Genomic DNA, 17,494 nt, shown 5'->3' with positions numbered 1-17,494 from the left:
GCATGCAGCTAAACTGATAACAGTTCTTATAGACACCATCTTAGCTAATGGGGAAAAAGTATCATGGAAATCCAACCCTTTTCTTTTGACTATATCCTTTTGTCACCAGTCTAGCTTTGTACCTTTCTACTTCACCATTTGACTTGTAGTTGATCTTATATACCCATTTAGATCCTATAGCTTGCTTATCAGGTAGAAGGTTCCCAATAGAGAAAGTCTCATTGATCTACTCCACAACGTATAATTCTCTGATCATGTCAACTTCAATCCAATCAACGTAGCTCCTCTAAAGGTTGCAGAATCAATAGATGATTATAATCTAGCTGTGAGATCCGTGCATTTTTTTCCTGCAATGCTTCTGAATTAACCATGGCTTCAATCAAGCTCCAACAATGGTGCTTTTTTCCATGTTCAGAATCTAGCTACGTCTACAGCAATCTCAGCTCTGATACTATATTAAAAATGAACTCCTAACTACTGATTTTGAGTAGAATACAAAATGGAGAAGAAGAGAGAATGGAGAGCTTTCATTGAATAGTTTGAATGAATGAATACATTGCACATTATCCTCTTTTATAGAGACTTGCTTACTTGATGAACAAGAAAACTAACTAACTAATTCTTCTAACTAATTGATGATGTTACAATCTCTAACTAACTGACTATTACTCAGCTATTCCTCAACTAACTATGTTGGCTCAACATTACTTATTATATATATATAGAGAGAGAGAGACCTAACTTATAAGTTACAGATTCACATGAATTTGTAAATTTTATTCACACCATCTATAGAATTTCTCTTGTCCTGCCCAATCCCGTCCCGTTTAGCATTTGCCTTGCTTTGTGCCCATCCTGCCCTACCCCACTCCATCGTCACTCCTAAAATTATTGTATATTTTCTAATTGTTATATATTTTTGAAATATTGTCAAAAATATAGGAATCTTATATTGGAGGAAGAAAAAAGAAGAAGAGGGAAACAGAGAGGAAAACAAGAAAAGGAATTAGCGCACACATACATTATGAGTTATGATGTTATTTAGCCGTGTAGCATGTGTATTTCATAAAATTACAAAAAGTTTATTCCCACTTCAAATTGTACGTACACAATAATTATAATAATTGGTACATAATCGTATAAGCTATTCTTTTTGTATATAAGGAGAGAAAATAAGACAAAAAGATTTTTTTAAAATTCCACAAATAGAGCCAACACATGTGCAAAAAGCAGTGGATCCAAATAGATCATATTACACTGCATATATTATTATTATATGATCGAATTACTTCTTTTTAGTCAAGAAATTTCAGTTATTATTTTTTTTCCTCATAACTTCTAATTTTTTTATTTTTCGCAACACAGAAATGATAAGAGTGATTCATCTAATAGAAACTAAAATGTTGACTTAATAATTTATTGGATCAAAGAAATTCAATGTAAACATTTTAATTAGGTCTCACCGATTCTAAGCATGAAAATTCCTCATGTCCTTTTTCTTGATTCTTTCAGGGAAAAATAAATAAATTAACTACAATTTTTTTTATATAAAAAAGGAGTTTGCGAGGAAGGTATACAAATAGTTAATTAATGTCTGATTACAAAAATTTTATGGGGAAATCAATTTGAGTCGTGGTGGATGGTTGAGATTTCTCCATTTTTAATTAGAAATTTCGGATTTGAATATTTGGAAATGGACAAAATTATGTTAGAAGCACTATCCCTCAAAAATAGATCTTGTAATGTATAAATTCAAATTTAATCGAACCTTACAATGTGTGAATTCAAATTTAGTCAAATTTAAATATAAATATCGAACATTGAAAGAAAATTATGATAAAATAATTGTGGAGGTACGAATTGATAAGATAGATGTCAATCATGTGTTTTTGCCAAGTATTGCGTCTCATTATTTGATGCAGCTGCACATGGCTTGTCTTTCTCTTTTCTATTGAAATCCAAAGTAACTTAAATGTGATATCATTACCATCCATTAAAACTAGTACACTAAAGTATTAATTAATTAGGTGAGTGAATTGGCATTCACTAAGTTGTTGCCTTTACTTTGCAAAAACACAAAAAATTACAATTCTATTATATATGTGACGGATCTAAACGTGTAAAATAACGGTTTGATCCTATATATACAGTTTCATTTTTTAATGAAATAAATTAAGATAAACTCCCTTTCATCCCTCTAACTCCGACACCAACTCTAATGTTCAATTTGTTTGACAAGAATTCATACTTAATTAAGATTGAGATGTAGTAATTAATTGATTGGCTGATCATCATTTCAAAGTTGAACTTGAGTAGTTATAGCAGATGAAATGGTAAGTACTCTTTCATCCTTAATCAGAGATCTCGAATTCGAGTCTTGAGTATAAAGTTATCTTTGGTGAAGAGCGTTTTATCCCACTCATTTCAACTTGAATCAGGATTAATGGAACCCCAAAATGGATATTGGCACCAAATGAAAAATAAGTAGCGTAAGCTTTCCAACACATGAATTTTTTTACCGAAGAAAATAGTTATATTTGAACTTGAATAGTACTGCTTGAAGTCCAAGATTTCACACTTGTCACATATATTGCTTACAATATAAGGTTTAGATTATACTCTTGGAGAAGTGAAAATAACAAGTGATTGGAACAAGGCACCAAAAAATAGATTGGTCACTGAAAATATTTTCTAGAATTCTATTAGTATGTATTGATTTCTTGTATCTTGATTATTATATTAGTTTTTATTTTGTTACTATTGACTGTTTTTTGTTATTAGTTATTGTTTCTTATACTTCTGTTTCTTCATTCGCTGGATTGCTTTGAACTATTTTTTCTTGAGACGAGGGTTTATCAGAAATAATCTCTCTATCTCTGCGATAGGGGTATGATCTGCATACGCTCACTCTTTTCAGACTCTATTTTGTAGAATTACACTGAATATATATATATAGAGAGAGACACACTTTTAGAATGTAAATACCACCTGAAAATGATACAAGCTGAGTTGTGATAATAGATAATATTAAATTAAAGAACAGTACTTTTGTGCATTAAGCTTTTGTTATGTGTATTTCAATGCTATTTTAAGAAAAATTATGTCGACGTCACTGAGCTCAATTGCAACTTTTCTATTATTGTTTTATATATATATATATACACACATTAATTATTCTTTGCTGTTACCTTGTACTCCATATGCCAATTATTGTTACTTTGTATCACAAAATTGTATAGTAATCTTAGATTGTGATAGGTCTCAATAATACACACATAAATCCATTGTCTTAAATGTCATGGCTAGTGATAGGAACTTGCCTATGGCCACTAGATGAGTAGAATAAGATTCTTGCCCTAAAATGGATGAAACTTGAAAAAGGTTATACTTTAGACCTTGCTTGTTTATTGCAAAATGGACCTGTTACTTGATACTAGTAAGAGTTAAGTTTTATATATCGATTGTATAACTATCATTGAAGTTACGGATGAGACAAAACCTAAATCAAATAAATAAAAATAATTATAATTATCAAAATTCATAAACTTAATTAAAACTCTATGTATAGGTCACACAAAAAAATTGTTAGAACACTGAATCTTGAATTAAAATGTTAAAGTAAGAACTAAAGCCCTAACATTTTTGTATACAGGCAGTTGGCTACTTTCCATCAACTGAATTACAACTAATCTCATAAATTATAATTAATCAAGAATTGATATTTTTTCCTTAGAAAGATACTCTTTGTAGAGAGGAATATTAAAGATAAAGGAAAGGAAATAAAGGGGAATCAACATGAAGCCAGCTCTAAAGGGAAAAAGAATTGATTGGTCATTTTCTGGCCCCAAAAAACTAAACCTCACCCCAGCTTGGGTATTTGGAACCAAAAAGAGACAGAGCTGGCTACCAATGAAGCAGTAAAGGCAGAGAAAAAAGGAGGGTCCCTGAATTGCTGGCATTGCCACCACTTTCATACTCCCCATTCCCCATCCCCACCCCCTTAATCCAATTAATATCACATTACTTTAGGATTTTTTTTAATTTTTCATTCGGTATTTGATAATCGTATTGAAATTTGATACTCGGGAATCGTCAAGTGGAAGGGATCAACTGTAACATTCCAAAAATTCTAACTCTGACCAAATCAGAAAAGCCCTGAAAAGGAGTCCAAAATCTACAAAAGTTCTGATCTACAGATCATAGAAGTGGTTCGTGAAACAAGGTTCAGAAACAGTAAATTCTACGAATGAGTTTATGGGTCGTAAAGATTTCTACAGATCATAGAAGCGACTCGTACACCAAGTCCTGACACTTGGAAAACTTTAATCTTATTTATATGGAACTTTCTACGGCTCGTGGAAAAATCTACAGACCGTAGAATGGACGTAGATCAAACTCCTAAAACTCCACTTTTGAGTGATTTCTACAGATGTACAGGACAAACCGTATAAGTGTCTACAGACCGTAGAATGATCCGTAAATCCCAACTTCAGAAACTTAGGAAATTCAGTTAACACATCCACGACTGACTTCTACGGCCCGTAGAAGTTTCTATAGACCGTAGATGGTTGTAGACCCCCCCCCCCCTAGTTTTTAATAAGGGTTATTTCTATCTTTTCCATACCCTTTCAAGCCTAAACTCTGGCGGTTTTATACCTACTTAAGGGTTTGTCAGTATTATTCCATCAATTTACCCTCATAATGACTTTCAAGTCTTAGAGCAATATTCAAGAGGAGAAAAGCTAGGATTTTGAGCATCTTCTTCAAGATTCTTTCAGAACCTTATTCTTCCATATATGTAAGGCTACTCAGAGTGTTAGACTAAATTCGTCCTCACGCCCTACACGTAAATTCTTTACACGTGTAAAATATTTTCACTTAATCTAGAAGAAAATATTTATTAATGTGATACGCGAATGCAAAACACGTACATTTAACTAGTATTTGCTACAAATACGGAATACTGAATGACAAAATAAATAATATAACCATTTGTATCAACCGTAAAGATGAAAATACAAAATACTCCTAATAATCTACTCTAACTAATAAAATTACACTAGTAATATAATATATATTTTTACACTATCATTTTTAAATATTGTAAACCATGCAAATGCAGATTCGAGGAAGGTTTGTGTCACTATCATCCTCGTGGTTATGTTAAACAAAAAGAGAAAAGTGCCCCCTCACAAGATGGCATACCCCAACTCCTCCATGTTCATTCCAATCAACTTAACAACTTCCCTCATACATGTTCCTTAACACCCCCACCAACCCCACATCCACACCCCACCCCCACCTCCACCCCACCCCACCCCATATCCCTAACCCCTCAAAAAAAGGCTCCAACCCCTTACATATTCTCTATAAAATCCTTCACATTTCCCTTAGCTTCTCTCCTCCCTTAAGCACATTTGAGTACATTAATCATCTTCATTTGTACATTAGCCTCAAAAGTCTTTTCCTCTTCCATTATCCAAGAAAACAAAAAACTAACAAAACCCCTTTTGACCAAAAAAAACAAAACAAAACAAAACAATGTGTTCTTACAAGTTCAAGAAACAAGGAGGAGTTGTTGTTGTTGATATTTCTCCACAATCACTCTCTCATATCAATGGACGTCCTGTTCTTCAACCATACAACAATTCCCACAAAAAAAATACATCAAATTTCAAGATTTCACCTCCTCCTATCTCTCCCAAAATCAAGTCCCCTAGACAACAATCTATCAAGAAAGTGAATGATTCTAATGTCTTGAATATAAGTAATGAGAAAATTGTGACACCCAAAATCCCAAAAGTGAAAAATTCAACACTAACAACTCCTCCTATTTCACCTAAAATCAAGTCACCTAGACAACCATCTATCAAGAAAATGAAAAATGATTCTAAAAACACAATCTTGATAAAAAATTCTTGTAAAAAAGACTCTTCTTTTATGATTCTTGAAGTTGCTGGAAGCATAGCAGCAGCAAGAAAGGAACAAGTTGCCAATATGCAAGTGCAGAGGAAACAGAGAATTGCACATTATGGAAGAACTAATTCTGCTAAGTTCAATGATGCCAAATTAGTCACTGCTGCTGCTGTTGATTCATGTTCTAAAGAAGGGAAAAGATGCAGCTTTATCACACCTAATTCTGGTAATTACAAAAACTTAACTTCTTGAGTTTTATCACAATTATAATAAGTTGTTCTCTTTTGTCTATTTGAACATCTGTCATTTATATATTAAAACATATCTCAAAGTTGATCAACCTAATACCCATGTAGTGATAGTTGAGATAGGAAAAGAAAATACCTAATAATTGAGGTATAAAACCTGCAAAAAATGATAGTTCTTCTTCCGTCCTAATTTATGTGAATACATTAGAAAATGAAATATTTTTATATTTTATAACAATTTAACTTTGAAATGTCATTTCACCTCAATTGAGATGAATATAGCCACACAAAAATCAATATAACCTTGTCTTAGACAACAAGTTTGAAAAGTCTGTCTTGTTTTCTTAAATTTTAAATTGAGATGGAGGAAATAGGTATTTTTGACCATTATCTCATTTGAATTCAATTAGGATGAACACCTCATGTGGGATGACTGAAACTAACTATTCTGTTTTTGTTCTGTTTTTCTAGACCCTGTCTACATTACATACCATGATGAAGAATGGGGAGTTCCTGTCCATGATGATGAGTAAGCAATTCTCTTTTTCTTTCCATTTTCATGTATATTTCACATATCGTGTCGAGTTTAAGTTCTATACAATGACGATATAAAAGATATTTAGATAATTATGTTATTTGAAAAGTAATTATAATTAACTGATCTGTTATAACATGTTAAATTATATTAATGGCATAGAAACTCTTCTACATCGTCAGTTAGTAGCGGAGCCACCTTTGTCCACCTGTTTACTTTTTTTTTATTAGAAGCATTTGGGCACTAATTTTCTTATTGAATCATATGCAGTCTGCTATTTGAGTTGTTGGTATTAACTGTGGCTCAAGTTGGATCAGACTGGACTTCAGTGTTAAAGAAAAGGCACGATTTCAGGTGAGCATTTGCTTTTCTTGCCAGACTTTCGATAAATGATGCCACACTTATATCAGATCCTTAAAAATGCATTATTTTTTTAAGGATCCGACACACATCCATCAGCGTTTCATAAAGTTTTAGATCTAACTTGCTTTGTTCTTTCTTCCAGGGATGCATTTTCAGGATTTGATCCAGAAATTGTTGCAAAATACAATGAAAAAAAGATAAATTCAACAAGTATTGAATATGGAATTGAGTTGAGCCAAGTCAGAGGGGTTGTTGACAACTCTAATAGAATTTTAGAGGTAAATAATTATTAGTAAAATATTAGCATAACATTAATCTCTAATTAACTTTTAAACTGTCATTTCCATTGCTTCCAAATACTTTTTTTGTACTAACTTTTTGACATTTATTTAGTCAATCATTGCATTGTAGCCAACACCACTTTATTAATTAGTACTAACATAACCACATGGTGGGCCACATGGAATCAGAATAACACATCTGGCCTTGACTTAGCCAACTGTTGGAATTTTAGTAACCAATTAATAAAATTAAAGTCTACAGGCTTACTTTTTTTAAAAAAATAACACTAATAATTGGGGGTAGGAAAGAGAAAGTGGGGGGCAGGGAGAGGGGTGCAAATTTGATGCAAAGTTGCTCCTATCCTCCCAAATTTTGCACCAAATTTGATGTGTGAGGTGATCACCAAGTCATGTCAAATTTTACGCCAAATACTATATTTGATATAAAATTTGGTGCAAAGTTACTACGATCCATTCCAAATTTGGTGTGTGAGGTCATCACCAAGCCATGCCAAATTTTACACCAAATGCTATATTTGGTGTAAAATTTAGTGCAAAGTTGCTCTAATTCATGCCAAATTTGGTGTGTGAATAGTGTAGCACCAAATTTGATGTTACACTATTCATCACACCAATTGTTCTTTATTATTATTTTATTATACAATATTTTTAATTAAATATTATATAAATTGGTATGTTTTAATTAAAATATTTTATTAGTTTTACGTAATATTTTTATAATTTTAATTTTAGATTAAAATTTTAATTTTTTATATATTATTTTCCTTTAGTTGAATTTTTTTGAAATTAAATCAATGTTAGTTCTACTATAAATTTGAATTGGATATAAGTACAATTAACCTTGACAAAAATTAAATATGCAAAAATATAAATTGGTGGATAAATAATACAATGTACTTTAAAATTATCGAAAATAATAAACATTCAACAAACTAGCAATAAACTTGCTTGACATAAAAAATTAAGGACAAAGAAACATATTTTGAACTACGTAATGCATTAATAGAACATTTATGGGAGCACTATAGTGATCTTGAAAGTTGAATATTCATGTAGGTCTTAAAATAAAATTTTCAATTGTATAATGTTTATTTAATTATATTTCGTTAATGATTTCACTTTTATTTGTGTTATCTATTATTATGTATAATATGTAATATTTGCTAGCAATTTATATTATTTAAAAAATTATGATATAAAATAATTTTATATTAAACGTCTATAATTTGAAATAGTATGAAAATTATATATAGTGAATGTTTTTTAGAAAGAATTTTGTTTTATGAAATAAAAAAATATAAATGAAATAAGAAATAATAAATGAAGTGAAAAATAATAATATAATAATGAAGAGAGAGAAAAAAGATTATTTTTTTGTGTAAAATTTGATCCAGTGGGTTGGAGTTGATTTACACTAAATTTGATGTAAAATTTGGTGTTAAGGTTGGTGATTACCAATAAAGTTAAAAATTTGGTAAACAATCATCTGAGCTACTAAAATTTCTTAGGTCTATTGTCTTACTTGACCACCAATAAATGTGGAGTGGTTGGAATTTCCTAACCTTTAACCCAAAATCTGGAGTTCAATCGTCAGTAATGTAAATATATATACTTCAATCAAATAAGCACAACTTATATGGGATGAATTTGGATGAGTAAGATAGAGTGAGTTACAAGAATGACCTTGGAAACAAGTAGTCTTGAGCTTTAGGCCTCACTTACTCCACCGGCAAAATTTCAAGTTTAACAAACTTTACCTAATCGACAACATTTTTTACTCTTCACCTTAAAGTTTTTCCCTGAGGCAAGCGAGGGTAAAAAATTCAAGATCAGACATGTTAAAGATTATTTGATGCTATTTTCCAAAGTGAATTCCTAGCACAAGTTTCGCGACTCAGATAAATCATATTTTCATTAGCTAACTTTGCGACCCAATTCTTTGATTACTAATGGTTTCATTTGATTGTTGAATTTACAGATCAAGAAACAATTTGGGTCATTCCACAAGTACCTATGGGGATTTGTGAGCAACAAGCCCATTACAACACAATACAAGGCCTTCAACAAAATCCCAGTAAAGACATCAAAATCAGAAACAATGAGCAAAGATATGGTGAAAAAAGGCTTTAGATATGTTGGCCCAACTATTATACACTCTTTCATGCAGGCAGTTGGGCTTACCAATGACCATATTATCACTTGTCCAAGACATGCCCAATGTGCTATTCTAGCAACTCAAGAACCAATTGCTATGTGAAAATTACACCTACTAACATCAAGAATTAATATATTGTTGTTTAGTTTTATGAGACATTGACTATATTAACTAGTAAACAAATATAAGTTGTTGAGATTGTAATTCTTATACCCTTTTAGTTATTTGTTTTGGTGATTAGTTTAGAGGTGTGTGAAGAAGTAGGTGTTTTATTTGTACAATATTTGGTTGTAGTTGGAAAAAAAAAAGATATTGGGTGTATGATTTAGTTATGTTTGGATATGAATTTCAGTTGACAAAAAATTATGAATGAAAATAATTTGTTCCTAAACAGGTTTTACACTTTTTCTGGTTTAATTTATGTGGCTTTCTTTCCTTTTAAGTCTTTTCAGGGAAAAAAATGTCAGTTTTCTATTTAAAAGTAAATTTTAAAATTCTCATTTTACTTTTATTGAGATTACTTATAGCCACAAAATATTCAAAATTTATTTTAGACTGCAAATTTCAAAAAAAAATCTTTTTCTTATTTATCTTATCTAATCATATAGTATCACATAAATTGAGATAAAAAAATTATATTTTATAAATATTGATTGCACATATTGAAGTTCAATATTTACAAATACTGAATATTTCAGAAAGTGACTGGGGCGAGTATAACGTTACGTGATCTGATGTTTAGTGCATCAGTGTAAGATTATGATATCATTTGAATATGATGATAATGTGAATACACAAATTATGGGTAATATGTGGCGTCGACGCTAGTAAAATTTCATGTATATATTTTTTTTCTCTTGGTGTTCGATATCTGCATTGGAGTTCGATTATTCTGAATTCGCGTTGGGTGAGGTCCCATTCGGAGGGTAGCACTCTCTACCAAAGATTTTTTTCCTACCCAAGGCTCAAATTCAAGACCTCTGGTTAAGAAAGGAGCAGCCTAATCGACTACACCACATTCTTTGATGGTAAATTTCATGAATATTATTGTTGCATTACAGTTAATGAAATTTTGTTCATTTAAACCTTTGAACTGGTTGCGGTAGTATAGCATACTTTGTTTTGGTTATTTTCTGCTTGAGACCTAGATGATTATAGCATCCTTTCTAAAAGGTAGTTGTAATCTTAGATGCTCTCTACTTTGTATTAATTTCTTTATTGTCACTAATAATAGGAGTCCGAAGCTAAAATGACAGCTTTTATTTGTAAAAATTTCAAAAAGGTAAATAATTTTGGGATCATACCAAAAGGGCAAAAACGCATGGCTCAATGAGACTTGCCCTTTTTCATTTAACGTCCGCTAGTCGAACTTTAAGGGTAAGTCGTTGGGGCCATGCGACTTATCCTTAGAGTTTGTGCCTTGTGGACCTCTGATCCCAGGGGAGGATCTAGGGGGCAGGAGGGGATTCATCTGAACATTCTTGGCAAAAAATAACACTGTATATATAGTATAGATTTTCTGTATTTACGTACATATATTAATTTTAAACCCTACAAGCAATAAAAAAAATGTATCTCCATGGTAAAGGCCCTCTAATTGCACCTTATATTCAAGGTTCAAATCTCACCAACTATATTACTTTTCACCTTTAGCTTTTGTTGATTTTTTACATTTATTTTCAACATTTAACTTTTGTTATTTTTTAATTTAATTTCCAAAATAGCCATGAGACTACTGCCCAACTATGAGTATTTTTTTTAAAATGAAATTACTGAAATAGTGAATTAGGAAATTTTAATCTCAAAAATCAATTTTTTTGTACGTATAAACTATATACTATTGCCTACCTTAGAATTGTGTTGTAATGACCTTAAGGGTCATTTTCGAAAACTTACGCGAAATTATCATTTTACCCTTATCATTAGTGCCCCCGAGTATTATTTGTTTAGTTCATGTGGTTGAATGTGTTAAAGTCTTGATAGATAGTGAAATGAGCCTATTCTTGAGTTCTATAGAGTTAAGAGATGAAAAAGTGGTTTTCGGTACCAAATAGAGCTGCGGATCTCGAAATAAAATTTCGTCAGTTCCATCAGTTTGGTGTAAGAGAATCGTCGAAAACTGATTTGAGGTTGATATGGGAATTTAAGGCCTTGAGTTGAAAAGTTAAATGAGTTGGTTTGATTTCTTTCAACATTTTAAAATCCAAGTGTCGGATAAGATTTCTGTCAGTTTTGTTGCGTTCGAAACGTCGAATTTGGTTTAATTGAGCATTGACTTAGAGCCCCGAGACCTTAATTGCAGTTTTGAGTTTTTTTAGGCAAAAAGTTGAGTTTTAGGCATATAGGGGGTCCGGGAGGATATTTTGGTCAAAACAATTTCTTTTTGAAAATCTGACGATTTCATTGAGTCCAAAATGTCGAATTCAGTCTAGTAGCATATCCGATTTATTTTTATCGGACCCCAAATAATTTTCAAGGGTCCAATCAAGAGCGTTTTTAGACTTAGCAATCTGTTGTGTTATGGTTTCTGGTATTGTACTCTCTCTTCATCTCGATCGCGATGAGGGGTCATGCGATTGTGATGTACAGGTTTCGTAGGCTTCGTGATCACGAGGGTGCGTTCCGATTTGATCCTTTTCAAAATTAAATAATTTTTGGACTATTTTATCTCCTGTTTCAAAACCTATCAATATGGGTGTCATTGGACTCTTTATGACGCGTATATTTTATTCTTTATAGTGGGTTGTTATTCCGGGCATTGAATTCGAGAGTTGATCATCTGGTGGAGATGTTCGAGTGCGGTTTCTACTATCGAGGTAGGTTTGGCTATCCTTCTTGGGACAGAGTTAGAGTGATTAGTCAAATTCTATGTTGTAGACTTTGGGATAGGGTCGTAGTATAATTTGAGACTGATAATTGATATTGTGATGCCCGTGTGGGGGTTTATATGCGCTTTGAAGCCCGTGTGGAGGCCTTATGTGATATTTTATCTATGATTGAGACTGTGTAATCCATGACTTAATTGAGTAGAGAATAGTAGAGGTTATTTAACTGGTAATGCCCGTTTGAGGGGTTGAGTTGAGGGTTTTGAACATGCCTGAGTAGTGGTATATTGTTGAGCAAGGGGTGAACACTCACTTGATGTATTTCCTTCCCATTACTGTCAATTGAGGGTGAATATCATGCTTATGTTAAATTTTGACAACTTTGAACCTTATATTACATATTGAGTTGTAAATTACCTTCATGCCTTATGTGATGTGAATGCAATCATCCTCATTCATATTATCATTGATCATTGGAAAGTTGAGATGTGTGAAAATTCTTTTTGAGAAAAAAAATGTGAAACCTTTAAACCCTCGTATCTTGAGTCCCTGACCGAAGCAGTTTTGCGGCAGGGTAGTGGATACATTGTGATCCCTTGACTACGAGTAGGTGGCGAGTGAAAGAGATATTAGTATCATGAGTCCTTGGCCACAAGTTGGGTGGTGAGGTAGTTGATACATTGGGATTGTGACGAGGTATATGGTCTGCGAGATCCCTATGAGTCTTGCTTGGTAGCACAGCTCAGCAGGTGTATACGATATGTCGTACGACAGCCTTAATTCCACCGTAACATTACATCATTGCATCATCATATTGCATTGCATCGCATTGATACCTGTGATACTTGACCTATATATCTAACTGTGATACTTAACTTTGTTTATGTGTTTACTTTTGTCCCGTCGTTCTATATAAATTGGCGACAGCGTAGCCGGAATAAGACCTTTTTGTGTGTAGGTAGAAACGTTCCTTAGTTTATTTCATGACTTTTGATTAATTTTTTATACTCAGTCGGTTAAACCTACTGAGTACATGTTGATTGTACTTACCCCTACTTCTATGTCCCTTTTTATGCAGATCCTAGTCAGGGTATCCCATGTAGCAGTTGATCTTCTTCTTCTGGAGATATTTTATTATTTAGATTAGTGGTGAGGGTCTTGAAATTCGTACCGCCATTATTTTTAACTTTTATTTACAGTCTTTACTATTGTTTGAAGACTTATGATGTTTATCAGACTAGATCATTGTACTAACATACATTAAATGAAAAAGGGCAAGTCGCATGATGCCATGCGTTTTTGCCCTTTTGGTAGGAATGACAATGGTGCGGTACGGGGTGTGGGGCAGGGCGGGTTTTATATCATGCGGGCAGTGGCGGACCCACCTTATGCCGAGGGGGTTCATCCGAACCCCCTTCGACGAAAAATTATACTATTTATGCATGGTTAAAATAAGTTTTTATGTATATAAAGTAGATGTCGAACCCCCTTCGACTAGCTCGTGTGTCTACTTATTTAAATTTTGAACTCCTTATTTAAAATTCTGGATCCGCCACTGCATGCGGGGTGGGGCAGGTTTGTCCTTTTGCGGGGAGGAGGCGGGAGAGAGGCGGATTGAAGCAATATTTTGAAAATCTTGTACGGGGCGGGACAAATCGCGGGTTTCACAATCAATTGCTTAGTATATATATTACTAAGTTTAAGTTTCCAATTCTCCTCCTACGTTAATTTTGTTCTAGTACTACTATGTAGTAGTTTCCCATTTCAATAAAATTGCCCCAGTTACCAAAAAACAAAGAAAATCTTATACTTTTTGTGAAAACTGAAAAGATTTAGTCCTCTGTTTTATGTTTGAAAATTAGTTCTGCAATTTAGTCAAGCAACAACTAAACTTGATTCTAATTTAATACTGGGTAGTTGTTGAATGAAAAAAATTTAATCATACTTTGTTTGGATAATTCATATTCGAATTGTCAAGTTATCAATTCATATTTTTTTTGTTTTCAATGAAAAATGATAAGATTAACAATATGCTCTATCACTAACAAAAATTCATCAAATAAGCTTAACATAAGTATACTGTTTACCTTCTCTTTTAGTATGTTACTGTGTCATTCTTCCTAAAGTTTGAATTTCGAATTAGCATTTATTCTCTATCAGATGGGATTTACGAAAAGAAAAAATAATTATTATTATTATATTTAACTTGTGAATTTAGCAAAATAACAAAATAAAAAAATAAAATTTTAAACTTTTGTGGGGGTGGGGAGGGGCAGGTCTTTGCAAGGCGAAGCAGAGCGGATTGAAAAAATAAATATATATATATATATATATGCAAGGCGGGGTGGGGTGGGATGTATTGAAATTTTTGCGGGCTAAGCCTCAACCCGACCCGCCCCCACTCCATCCAGCCTTAATTGCTATCTCTACCTTTTGGTATGATCCTAAAATCATTACCTTTTTTGGAATTTTTACACAAAAAAGTTGGCCTTTTGACTTCGGACTTGTGAAAATAGTTCACAATTATTACTTCCTATGTCCATCTTTATTTGTTCACTATATTAAAAATAGATGTCCAACAATAGTTGTCCAATTTATGAAATCAAAAGATAATTTTACTTAGTTCCTAATTTATCCTTATCGTTAATTAGTAATCATTTTCCTATTACATTTTTCAAGATATTGTATTGATATGGTAAAATTACTCTTTTATTTATAGTTTTTGAAAAATCGTGCAAAATCAATAGTGGATAAATATTTTTAAACTAATTATTATTTTTTAAAACGTTTTATTGTAATGTGAAATAACCTTGTGCATAGAAACAAGCAAAAGAAACATGAAAAACAACAAAATCAGTCTTCTTTCCATGAAAGTAGTATTGTCCACACTTGCCATTTGATATTCCCTACAAGTTGTCAAATTCAAGATTAAAAATAACTTTAGGGTTGTTTATTAGTGGGTTAGAGTTATACGTGTATAATTACTATAAATATAAGTATGAAAAAATATATATTATTTTATGTAGTAACTAATTATATAAAATTTAATTATTTGTGTATAATTATGTTGTTTTATCTTCTATTTTGCATAAATTTTTGCATAATTTATACTCTCTTCGTCCGTTTTTATTTATCTACTATATAATTTGGGATGTCCAATAATACTTGTTTAGTTTATAAAATCAATGAATCATTTATCATAATGTGTCTATTTTACCCTTATTATTAAATACTATTACTATTCATTATTTTACCCTTATTATTAAATACTATTAGTATTTTTTTTAATATTTAGATGAATTGTACTTAATAAGGGTGATTTGATAAAATTACACCTATCACTTATTGCTTCTTAATCTCTGTGTCAATTCAATAGTAGACAATTATTATTCTTGTGTCAATTCAATAGTAGACAATTAAACACTACTACTGCTATTCATTTTTTAATGTTTAGATGACTTGTACTTCCTCTATTCCATATTAAGTGAATTTGTGAGGCAATGCGCATACGCATTAAAAAAAACTTTCAAGGACATAATTTGAACCATACTTTCCACTATTGCCCTTTGTAAAATCATAAATATAACTTTGCAAGTATTGTGATTTATCTCCTAGAAAATATAAAACTTCAATAAATGAAAGGGAAAATATGGAATTTCAAACATCTATCTTGAACTTTGAACAATTCAATTATTTTGAACAATAAAAAATTCCTCAAAAATTAACTTAATATGGAATGGAAGGAATACTTAATAAGGATGATTTGGTAAAATTATACCTATTACTTATTGCTTCTTAATCTCTATGTCAATTCAATAGTAGAAAATTATTATTGGACAAAGGAAGTACGTATATTTGTAAGCTTCTAAATTGTAAAGCAAATACGGTATTAGATCTAGTGAATTATGCATATCAAAAGCATATTAGCAAACATAATAATACTTATGCTTAATCCATAAATAATTTAATTTTTAACTAGCTATCAAACGAATAGTTATATGCCTATGCAACTTCTCTTGTCTTTTCAATTTTCAAATCCGTATTATATAACCATTTTTTTCTTATTTAACCAGTAATTTTACTATCTCCAATTCTTGTCAAAAATAAGAAGATGAATTATTTATATTATTTTTAATACATCAAATAAGAATTAATATAACTAACACAAATTTACCTAATATCTATATTATTGATATAACATATTCAATCACTATTTCTTATAAGCCTAACAAAATTTCACCCTTTCTTCCTAACTTGTTAAACTACTCAATCCCCTTTCTAAGGAAAAATTACGCGAACAAGTAAATATATATTAGTCAATTAGTTAACATAGCTATTATTTAGCTAATTTACAATTCGCCACTAACATTATAATGATCCTGAAGGTCATTTTTGGAAATTTTCGTAAAAAGACCATTTTACCCCTCCCGGTAGTTTTCCTGAGTCATATTTCATTGATATCTGATGTTAGTTCCGTGGTTTTCTTGAAAAGTTGAGATTCTTGGTAAACTTTGAGTTTTAGAGGTTTAGAATGACTCAAAAGTGGTATTTGAGGTCATTCGAGTTTCAAGTCACAGAACGAAATTTCGCCGATTTCAACAGTTCCAGAATATTAAAATTGGTCTGGGAGAGTTGACGGAATCATATTCGGGGTTATATCGTGGATTTGGGTTGGAAATATTTAAATTTTTGGCCATAGGATTGACTTTGGTCAATGTTTGGAGATCGGATGCTCGAAACTAAATTTCAACGACTCTGTTGGATTCAGAGGGTGATTTTAGGCCTAGGGAGAGTTCCTGTATATTTTTCGGAGGCTCCGAGGGCATTTTGATCTTTTTGAGGTTTAGAATGACTCAAAAGTGGTATTTGAGGTCATTCGAGTTTCAAGTCACAGAACGAAATTTCGCCGATTTCAACAGTTCCAGAATATTAAAATTGGTCTGGGAGAGTTGACGGAATCATATTCGGGGTTATATCGTGGATTTGGGTTGGAAATATTTAAATTTTTGGCCATAGGATTGACTTTGGTCAATGTTTGGAGATCGGATGCTCGAAACTAAATTTCAACGACTCTGTTGGATTCAGAGGGTGATTTTAGGCCTAGGGAGAGTTCCTGTATATTTTTCGGAGGCTCCGAGGGCATTTTGATC

The 17,494-nt window shown here is 31.9% G+C and overlaps 1 protein-coding gene across 1 annotated transcript; it reads left to right on the top strand.

Moving 5' to 3' along the window:
* Nucleotides 1-5,398: 5,398 nt before the first annotated feature.
* LOC129877416 (uncharacterized) lies at nucleotides 5,399-9,910 on the top strand. Its single transcript, XM_055952913.1, has 5 exons — nucleotides 5,399-6,142; nucleotides 6,636-6,693; nucleotides 6,970-7,053; nucleotides 7,205-7,340; nucleotides 9,343-9,910. The coding sequence occupies exons 1-5, from the start codon at nucleotides 5,542-5,544 to the stop codon at nucleotides 9,619-9,621; spliced, it is 1,158 nt and encodes a 385-aa protein (XP_055808888.1). The 5' UTR covers nucleotides 5,399-5,541; the 3' UTR covers nucleotides 9,622-9,910.
* Nucleotides 9,911-17,494: the final 7,584 nt, after the last annotated feature.

Source organism: Solanum dulcamara, chromosome 12, assembly GCF_947179165.1.
Source record: "Solanum dulcamara chromosome 12, daSolDulc1.2, whole genome shotgun sequence".
In the NCBI taxonomy this organism is placed as follows: Eukaryota; Viridiplantae; Streptophyta; class Magnoliopsida; order Solanales; family Solanaceae; genus Solanum; species Solanum dulcamara.
This window is presented reverse-complemented; position numbering and strand designations above follow the sequence as displayed.